At 39.7% G+C, this 10,898-nt stretch overlaps 1 protein-coding gene across 1 annotated transcript in view; it reads left to right on the top strand.

Annotated features, from left to right (window-relative positions):
• Positions 1-10,480, top strand: part of LOC109138242 (uncharacterized) — a 48,745-nt gene extending 38,265 nt beyond the window's left edge. The window contains 5 exon segments of the mRNA XM_027282651.1: positions 9,964-10,066; positions 10,069-10,133; positions 10,135-10,180; positions 10,183-10,253; positions 10,255-10,480. Of these exon segments, the coding sequence (XP_027138452.1) occupies positions 9,964-10,066; positions 10,069-10,133; positions 10,135-10,180; positions 10,183-10,253; positions 10,255-10,281 (312 nt within the window). The 3' untranslated portion in view covers positions 10,282-10,480.
• The last annotated feature ends 418 nt before the right edge of the window (positions 10,481-10,898 follow it).

Below are 10,898 nucleotides of genomic sequence, written 5' to 3' on the forward strand. Positions count from 1 at the left end.
TATGTCTATATCTACTGCACCAAGGCCTCCATGTTTCTTACTTTTAAATAAAATGTTTCTCTTGGCAACCTCTCTAGTAGTTCCCCATATTAGATTTACACAAATTTTATTTAGTTTAATTATTGTTTTGTTAAGAGGTGGAAAAATAGTTGCTAAAAAAAAGGAGTCTGGACAGGATGAAGGTTTTAACTATATTTACTCTCTGACCGTAGCTGGTATTTTTATTTTCCCATTTTTTTGCTTCATCCTTAATTTCGGAGAGCTTTTTTTCCCAGTTTACATCGCTACAGTCAATATTATTAATAGTTAGACCAAGTATTTTAATATCGTCTCTGATCTGTATATCAATATTTTTTCTTTCACTCTTACATCCTATCCAGACTCCTTCAGTTTTATTAAAATTAAGTTCTGCACCAGATGCCAGCTCATAACTATTTATATGTTCTGTTAAAATATCTAATTCTTTTTGATTTTTTATTATAACCGTAATATCATCTGCGTACGCTAGGGCCACTATTTTATGTGAAGAGTCAAGTCGGGTACCAGAGATTAGTTTTTCTGTATTAATTTTATGCATTAAGGGGTTGATTGCTAGTATCTACCCTTTACCAATCATTATCTAGTAGTATCGCCCCTCCCATATAAAAGATTTAAGTAGTGCTGTACATGCACTCAGTTAAACCATGCAAATAAATTGTGTTCCAGAAGTGTGTTTTTTTTTTTTTTTTTTTTTTTTTAAACCATAGGCACATCTTAACCAGTGTTAAGACCAAAACCTCTAAAAACTGTAATCTCAGGTCTCTACCTAGAGGTTTGTCTTCAAGGCTGCACTGTGAACATATAAAATTCATGTCAAATGATCTCAGTTGCACTTTATTCCAGGAAATTGTGAAGTACTGCCAATGTGTGTCTGTTTTAATGTGTACTGCAATTTTTAAAATAAAGCTGCAAATCGATTTTTTGATCACATGGCTGTCTTGATTTCTCCTTTTCAGTGTTTGAGTGTGCCTGAAAGAGCACACTCTTTAAAACCTCTCTGGCTTATTCTTGAGTGGTTTTGCCAAAAAATGAATGGCTGTGTATTGCTAGAACTTTCCAGAGCTAGAGTGTGGGATGTCATCGCTCGAGTGGAGAGGGAGAGAAAAAGTCGTCGAAAAATAAATTTGTAAACTGCGATTGTGGCCGCAAATGTGAAGCTACAGAAATCATTTATAGCTAGAAATGTAAGAAAAATTGTTGTCTCGCTCGCATTCGCCTGCTAAAGCTGTCGCTTTTATGGTTTTGGCCCAGTACACACTAATTGACTGACTACTCCCTTCCACAGCCTCAGACTCCTATGTTATTTTGAGAAGAGATTTTTCCAGGAGGAGCAGGGAGCACCTGTGCTTTCTCTAACTCCGAGGCTAAAGTTTATACAATTTTCACCTGAAAACTGGACAAGGATATGGTCCACGAGACAAGGTCATTTCGGATTTTTGGTTTGAGGCATACCTTATAGGTTGTTTTTTTTATACTGTGCATCTCAGTGAGACAGACACAGTGCATGCAACACCTGTGACTAATTACTCTGACCTGCAGCTCACCCTAGTTGCTTGGCAACCTCAAGCATGCCTTTGACTAACTTTTTGGAAGTCTCTGTATATCAATAACTATCAAGACTACATTTCTAATGTCAGCCATTTTATCCTTGTCTCTTGCAATTTCTTCCACTACATATGTAACACTGTTAGTAACAGTGTCTCTGTCCAGTTTCGCATTGACATCACACGAAGTTTGGCCTCTTGTTCACCCTCCCCGCTATTATCCTTTCCGCGCAATTATTTAATCGCCAGCTAAACCTTCAATATTCATTTTCTACATTATCCCCCTGGCTCCTGTGTTACCTTAGGATTGCTTCTTCTCACTCCTCCTTCACCAATGCTAATTCTACACCGTTCTAATGTTAATTATTCTGAATTTTTTAACATTCTATCGCATTCAGTCACCTTTCACCGCCTACCAATGCCCAATTCTAAACATTGCCTTGTGTTTGTTTAAATTGCTAGCGCATCAACCGTTAACCATGCTAGGGGTTGGAATAACAACTGTTAATTTCTAGCACGTAAGCGCTAGCTGCCCCCCCTCCTGTGTGTTCCCCTAAGAAAAGTAGAACATGTTTAAAAGTGAGCTATTTTGAAGGTTGTGGCTTTTGTAAGAATAAAGAAACCCCCGGCAACAGCCAACTCAGCAGTCTCAAAATTTTCTTTTACTAGGGATATTGAATTTTGCCTCCTGAGCAGTGTCAGTAATAATGTTTATGGTATGGGGACAACGTGGCCCCAGAGTCACAATACACTTAAAATTTCTTTTAGAAAATGTTGATAGTTACATTGATGCCCATCATTGCAAGTTTCTAATCCAACTAGCTATAATTTAACATTGTCCTCTTCTTAAATCAGGTCTAATATAGGATGAAAAAATTGAATATATTCAAGGAAGTAAACTCCTTTAATGATGATGTGTGTTTTGGCCCTCTTTAAAAAGGAGCCGTTTGTTGTCGTTAGGGTTTGTGAGTGGAAGACAGCTCACTTCTTTTCCTTCCTTGGGTGCTGCCTGTTCCTTTGGGCTTTGGGCCTTGGCAGCCTTCCTTAAAGCGGGAGCCTTTCCTTGGCTGCACGGGGACCCTTTTTAGGTGCCACTTTCCTCTTTTGGGGCTCCTTGGTGGGCCGTCTTGGGACTCTTGGCTACTTTCTTTTGTGGGCTGGCCCGCTGCTTTTTGGGCGTCTTGACGTTTCTGGGGGATTTCTTTGGCTTTGAGGGCCGGCGTCCCTTTTTGTGGTGCGGCCTGCCTTGGGCTTTACTTTGGTGTTGCGGGGTTTGTTTTCTTGCTTGCGGTCTTTGTTTTCTTGGCTGCGGGCCCTTTCTTGGCTTTTAGAGCGGCTTTCCTTTGGTTTTGGCCATGCGGGCTTCTTTGGCTGTTGTGTGGCCTCAGCAGCCTTCTTGTTCATCTTGAAAGGAGCCTGATGCCCCCGGTTGCCCGTGGGATCCCTGGGAATACCAGAGTCCCATTAGTGACCAGAGCCCTTGAATGGCGAAACGCTTAGACGCGGGGCCCCTTGTTGTCCCCTTCCTCCACATCGTAAGCCCCAGCAAACGAAGCCTTCTTTGAAACGAGCGGCCGCAGAGACACACGCCGCTGCGCGTCCTTGGATGCGACCACAGACTTGACGATGAGTTCCTCTGACCGCCCCTGGGGCCCAGCCTTCTTTCGGGTTTGGTCGCCTTTCCCTTGTCTTGGCCGCCTTTTCCCCCCCCCCCCGCCCCCGGGCGGGCGGGCTGGAAGCTGAAGCACTTTCTGCCATCTTTCTTCCGTTCGTACGGCCATTCAGAACAACACGAGAGTGGGTGGACTGGACCTGTTGGAAGGAAGCTCAGAGCAAGCGAGGCCCCTGCCACCTTAAAACAACAAAACCCATGAGAACCGTGGAAGACTCACCAGCCCCGGGGCTCCTCTTGCAGTCTTGGAACGCCGTGGCCACTTGTGTTTTCCCTCTCCTCAGCCGATTAAAACACTCGACTAAATGTTGGGAGAAAGAGCTAAGAGCTTGACAGTGAAGGAGCCGAATGCGGGACGTTGTGTCCTTCTTCATGTTCAGGTCATGTAAGAGCTCTGATGCTCCTTCCGGCATTTTTGGTTTGGGGAGCCCTCCAAACCCTCACACATTCCCCGGTCCGTGTTACCAGCCTCCACTCTGCGCGCGGGGGCGGACGTTCCAAACACGGTCCCATTTCTCTTCCTAAAAATGTTTTTTAGAAATCCAATCCGAAGGCCCTCCCATCAAAACTCGTTTGTCCCCTATCCTCCTCCCCCCAGCTGCCCCACAATGTTTTGTTTTCAGAGACTCAAAGGTAAACAAACCATCAACCATCTGTTTTACGATCACTTTTGTAATAAACCTGGAAGTTATTTTTTGTTTCTGGTAGCCGCAAACACACCCCACTGGAGGATTGGTCGAGGCCTTATGGTGCCAGACTTCATATCCAAGCCTGCGCCTCAACCGTTGGGCCTGCAACATTTCTTTTCCGCTGCAGATTAGTTTAATATAATATAAAGAAATAAATAATTTACAACATGTTATAATTCTACTATGAATTAAGAATCGGAGACTGATAAGGTTATCGTCTTTGTTTTGTTTGTAAAATCCAGTGTCCCTAAAATCACAAATGACCTCCAGCAGCATTACTGATTGGAGGGTAGTTATGACAGGTAAAAGGGGGGAAAATTTTAAAGGGAAATTAAATTCATCAACACTTGTAGTCCAGTTCTCAGTGGGATCAGTTAAACATTTCCATTCACTTCAACACTTACACTTCATACATGAAATCCATGAGATCCCAAACCTCCAATGCTTTTGCTTTTAACCAAAAAAAACAGAAAACACACACAAGTCAACAAACAGTGTTTTGGAATGTCACTGGAAAAGATGGAGATGGAGAAGGAATGGTTGGCCATAGAGAGGGATGAAAAGAGTTTTGGAAAGGATTGGAAGTCTCCCTTTTTCCATTTCGAAACTTTTAAAATCTTTTTATTTTCACTTTCAATCCTCCCCAATTTTCTTTTTTCCTTTTTTCCTTTTTCTTTCAACAATGTTTCAGCTCCTCCAGAGTCTCCAACAGTTCCTCTTTTTCCCTCTCCCAGGAGGTTCAAGTAGGATTTTATTTTTGAAATGTAAAGAAAAATCTTTAACGTTTCAAGCCAATGTTCGATATTTGTTTAAATAAATGCTTATTCCTGACTTTCCTTATTTTCCAAAGAAAGGGAAGATGTGGTGCAGTCATTATTCACAGCGTTCAACTATTGAAAGAAACTTTATTTATTGAAGGTGGAAGAGAGTACAAAATTATACAGAATAAAACAGAGATGTAATATAAAAAAAAAAAGAAGCAGACAATATAGATACACTCAGCCAAACGTTAAACAAAAACGCGAAATTACAACATATCCACAAAAAATTAAAATGAATGATACATAACATACATACAATACCATACAGACATACAATACATACATACATACATACATACATACAGAAATAACATATACACATATATACGCATCCCAAGGATTTTTGGGCCGGCTTTTCCCTAAAGTTCAAGGCTATAATTTTGGTTTTAAGAAACAATGTCGCTAATGTTTTTTTGGTATTTTATAGCACGCTTACTTCATATGAATTCTTTTTTTAATACTGTGCCGGCCAGGTTTTGTGGTTTTCTATTATGTCCACCCGTGAAGTGAATTGTTTGTTCGGAGCTATGCAATACAGTTCCCAAAAGATTTTTTTCTATTTGGTAAAGCACGGAAGACAGGGGGGGGGGAGGGGGGAAGTGTCAAAGTTTCATTGTGCGGGGGACGTGTAGTCTTGCGGCCAATCGGTTTAAGAAAGAAAAAAATGCAGACAGGAATAAAAGGAATTACTTATAAACTCTGCAGTGTAGTTTTATAAACTCTCCTTGTATTCCTGTTCTGCATTTTTTTCCTTCTTTCTTTTTCTTTCACCCTTGACCGCACCCGCTCCTGCCCCAGAACTTTTGACCTACCCGCCGACCCTAATCTATAAAAACACACACTTCGGTTTGTTGTAATCTTTTCTTTTTCTTTTTTTTTTGTACGCACATATAAAAACAAATTCATTCAACAGCCTCACCAGAATATCAGCGGTACATACATAAAAATGTCTTATGTGGGGAAATTTTATTCAGATCCATTTTTGTGTTTTCTTTATTTATTATGGGGCGATTGGTACATACCAGCAGTTGGCCTCAGTGCTAAAACACGTTTAAAACACATTGACTGAACACAAAGTTTTCAGTTGCCCGAATTCATTAGCGTATTTATTGTGCAGTCTGTTTTATCAATATTCTTCAAACCATTTCACATGGTAAACACAATTTGCAGATTGCACTTACACTTTTTTAGCCAAAACTCTAAAATCACATTTTCATTCCTGCAAAACACATTCTCCAACTTTAATTGCACGTTAATCCAATTTGTACAATACAAATAGAGCAGACATGTCAATGATTAAACACAACCACCAAAATTGATTTAACTTGGTTTTCAAATTATGTGAACAGACCAATATTAAGTCAGTTTCAGAGAGTAAAACAGGTTGTTGTGAAAGTGGGTAATGAGAAACAGTCTGGAATGGATAGATGAACTTGTGAGGAGGAACTAGTTGTGTATGCCGAGTGTGGGACGAAGGAGGAGGACAAGGAGAAGAAGGGGAGGGAAGAGGGAAGACAAACAGTGGAACTATGTGATGAATTCAAGCAACCAATCATAGAGCAAAGTCTTTGGGTTTCATTTAGACTAAACAATGAGGGAAGCAGGGACTTAGAGCCGAACTCCATAGTAAGGACATTCAGTAGAAGATGAACAGGTACAAGTTACAACTGATTTTTGTATATTTGCGAATTTACTGTACGACAACTGGTAAACCTGCAGATGTTTTCAACAGGACATTTGGTAACGTTCATCACTCTTGTGTAATTGTAACTGCAGAATAGTTTTTTGTACGCCACATCTACTTTTTTGTAGAATGCAATAAACAAATTGTAGGCCCTGATATTGTGCGTTTTCCTTTGTTTACAGTAACAACGGCTCAGTAGCATTTGACTGGTTCACGGTTCCATATCACAAAGAAAAAGCTAATTACCGTATCACGAGAAAAGGACAAGTTGTGAGCATGTCCGGGTACCGTACTGTAAAAATAGGGGTAAACAAGGCGGAAAAGGAAGAAACAAAGCAAAGCAGAGGGTAAAATTTTTTATCAATTTTGTGGGCTACTATGATAGACAACATGAATCAACAGCCAAATCACGAAAAATGTGATAGTTGTGTTTGAGATTTTAAAAATGTACATCTCCCTGACAACTTAGTTTTGAACAACTGTGTTTCCTATATTTTTGTGATTGTTTATGACTGTTTATGGTGTGTATTATCATTTTGATGGCTTTGTTATGATTGAGAGCAGTGTTTGGTTTTGAGCACAGTAAACACTGTTTTGAGGTGAAAGTTTGATTTTGCAAGAGGAGTCAGAGGTTTTGTAAATACTGCTTGAAGATGAGGTTTAGTGTTTAATGTTTTTCAGAAAATGGAGCAAGGTTTTAGAAATTGTGTTTTTTACGTTGAGGAAAAAACTGTAAAAAGTGTCTAATGCAGCTACAGAGTGGATCCACTGTACAATTGAGAAATTGAGAAAAACTATATGAAACTTTTTTTGAGAGTTTCTCATATATGTCTCAAACTCAGGAAATTACGTATATTCTTAAGAAATATTTGAAAGCATTAACAAAACAATTTCACACACTTTTTTCAGATTCTTTTGCGATCATAAAATGGAAGGCTATACAGACAAAAGAAAGGAGAACTAAGATCCCTAGAGTCACAGAGATGTGTAGCGTTGATAAGTGACTGTGGAAACTTAATAACTAAAAACATAATAAATGTTCATGTCATAATATTTGGCATACAGGTGGGACTGTTCAGCTGGTTATAATCATATATATATATATATTTAGGGCTGTCAATCGCTTAAAAAAAATTTAACTATTATCGCAAAAATTCTGTAATAATCCACGATTAATCGCGATTCTAATCAATAAATGTATCCAATATTAATGCATTTTTCTGAGACTGAAGCTTATATGATTATCTTTAGTAGTTAAAATGATCCAAATTAATGTAGAATAAACACAGAAGTTATATATTAAATTCATTCATTTTATTGGCTTAAGGTGCACCATATGCCACAGTTGCAAACAGAAAAAAGCCAGATGAGGAAATATACTGAACGAGTGCCACACTCCTGTAGTGTAGACTGGGTGTTTTTGCTTTGAGGTGATAGTTAATAGTCGTGTTACTTCTGTGGAATTTAAATTCGGCTTTGCAAACTGTGCAAATGCCTTGTTTTTGTCCCAACGAGCCGTCGGGCCAACTTTTTAAATGAATGTTCCCCCTAAAAGTGCCCCGTCCCCCCTTTATCCCATCTTTTCCCGCCATGAAAAACTCTCCTCTAGTTAGGATAGATTAGACATAGATACATAGACTCCTCCTCTAGTTTAGGATAGAATCATAGACATATAAATACATAGACGCTCCGTTAGTTTAGGATTAGATCATAAGAATATACATAGACTCTCGCATTAGGCTAGGATAGCCTCATAAGACAGATCAACATAGACTCTCCTTTAGTTGGATAGAATCCTAGACATATACATCGACCTCTCCCTCTAGTTTAGGATAGATCATGACATATTATACATAGACCTCTCCTTTCGTTAGGATAGCTCATAGACCATATACATAGACTCTCCTTGTTCGGATAGATCATAGACCATATACATAGACTCTCCTTTCAGTTAGGATAGTCATAGACCATATATACCTAGCTCTCCTTTCAGTTAGGAATAGATCTAGACAAGCTAGCCTCGCCTTTAGTTTTTTAGGATAGATCATGCAGATTCACGCCTCCCTTTAGTTAGGATAGATTCATAGAGATATATACATACTCTCCTTTAGTTAGGATAGATCATAGACATATCTACATAGACTTCCTTTAGTTAGGATAGATCATAGACTCCCCTTTAGTTTAGGATAGATCATAGACATATATACATAGACTCTCCTTAGTTAGGATGTAGATCATAGACATATACATAGACTCTCCTTTAGTTAGGATAGATCATAGACATATAACTAACGCCTCTTGAGCAGGTTTGGTCCGTTGCTGTGATACGTTCAACGCGTCCGCCATATTGGATGTGGCAGATCTGCCCGATAACTAATACAAGCAGGGCCGGTTTTAGTGTGGGCACTGTGGGCGACCGCCCAGGGCGCAGTCTCCGTGAGGGCTTTAAGTTAATGTCTCTTATATATCCATTCACACCACTAAAATATCTGGGACACAAAGCTCTACTTTGCCACATCCAAAATGGCGGCCGCAACCGGAAGTAAACAAACCGCGTTTAATTGCGTAAATTTTTTTTTAACGCTTTAATTCTTTAAAATTAATCGACAAAATTAACGCGTTAATTTTGGACAGCACTAATATATAATATATATATAGGAGAAGAGATATATATATATATATATAGAGAGAGAGAGAGAGAGAAAGGAGAGAGAGAGAGAAGAGAGAGAGAGGAGAGAGAGAGAGAGAGAGAGAGAGAGGCAGTTAAAACTGGCAGTAACATAATGCCTACATGTCACTGTAAATAAAGGCCCTCCCAGTCAGATGAAGGTTCAGCACCCTGGACCAGAGACAGCAGCCTACCTGTTTCTGTTGGTGTCAGTTCAGCACTCGCATGAAGCGCCACCTGTTACTCATCTGGAGAACAAGACACAGCTGCAAGCCAATCACAAAGCATCCTGATACACCACAAGAAGGAGCTCAATGATTTATAATACAAACCCAACAAACGGTTTGTCTCTATGATAAAATGTACTTTAATACACTGAATATTAATGAGGAAGTAAATTAAAACGATATTCAATAAATCATGGAGAATAAAGTGTGAAGCAAATCTCTGTAATATGTGACTCACTTTGGTCTTGTTTCATGTATTTTACATTCACAATTTAAATAAAGACAAAATATACTGGTGGAAAATACAAAGACACAGAGAAACAGCCAGAGACTTCTTTTTTTTTTCTTTCTTTGTATACAATAAATTCAACATCTTGTTAAAAAATATATCTTTCACGTTGACTTTTTTATATGAATGAAAGTCCCTTACGGGCACGTTGTGTCCCTGATTCATGATGTTTGTTCAGTAGGTGGCGCAGAAGAGTTAACCATCCCTTCATGAAAGACCAAAGAAGAAGAACACTAGGGACGCCCTCTGTTTTCTTATTACGTCCTCAGACAAGCGTAAATATCTGGGATACTGCAGACAGTTATTATTGTACGATAACCATCTGAACAGTAAAAAATGAGTGGCAGAGGAAAGGGAGGAAAAGGACTCGGTAAAGGGGCGCCAAGCGTCAACCGTAAAGTCTCCGTGATAAACATCCAGGGAATCACCAAGCCGCTATCCGCCGTCTGGCTCGCCGTGGTGGGGTCAAGCGTATCTCCGGTCTGATCTACGAGGAGACTCCGCGGTGTGTTGAAGGTTTTCCTGGAGAACGTCATCCGTGATGCCGTCACTACACCGAGCACGCAAGAGAAAAGACCGTGACCGCCATGGATGTGGTGTATGCTCTGAAGAGGCAGGGTCCGCACTCTGTACGGCTTCGGCGGTTAAATCCCTATTCTCCTTCACTATAAAACCAAAGGTCTTTTAAGGGCCCCCTCACTACTTCCAGAGAGAGTTGGCTTCCTTTCTACCCTTTACCAACCATTATCTAGTAGTATCGCCCTCCCATATAAAAGATTTAATTTAAGTAGTGCTGTACATGCACTCAGTTAAACCATGCAAATAAATGTGGTTCCCCAGAAGCTTTTTTTTTAAACCATAGGCACATCTTAACCAGTGTTAAGAACAAAAACCTCTAAAAACTGTAATCTCATGTCTCTACCTAGAGGTTTGTCTTCAAGGCTGCACTGTGAACATAAAATTCATGTCAAATGATAATCTCAGTTTGCACTTTATTCCAGGAAATGTGAGTACGCCAATGTGTGTCTGTTTTTAATGTGTACTGCAATTTTATAAATAAAGCTGCAAATCAATTTTTTGATCACATGGCTGTCTTGATTCTCCTTTTCAGTGTTTGAGTGTGCCTGAAAGAGCACACTCTTTAAAACCTCTCTGGCTTTTTCTTGAGTGGTTTTGCCAAAAAAATGAATGGCTGTGTATTGCTAGAACTTTCAGAGCTAGAGTGTGGGATGTCATCGCTCGAGTGGAGAGGGAGAAAAGTCCGT

Source organism: Larimichthys crocea, chromosome X (assembly GCF_000972845.2).
Source record: "Larimichthys crocea isolate SSNF chromosome X, L_crocea_2.0, whole genome shotgun sequence".
NCBI classification, from domain to species: domain Eukaryota; kingdom Metazoa; phylum Chordata; class Actinopteri; family Sciaenidae; genus Larimichthys; species Larimichthys crocea.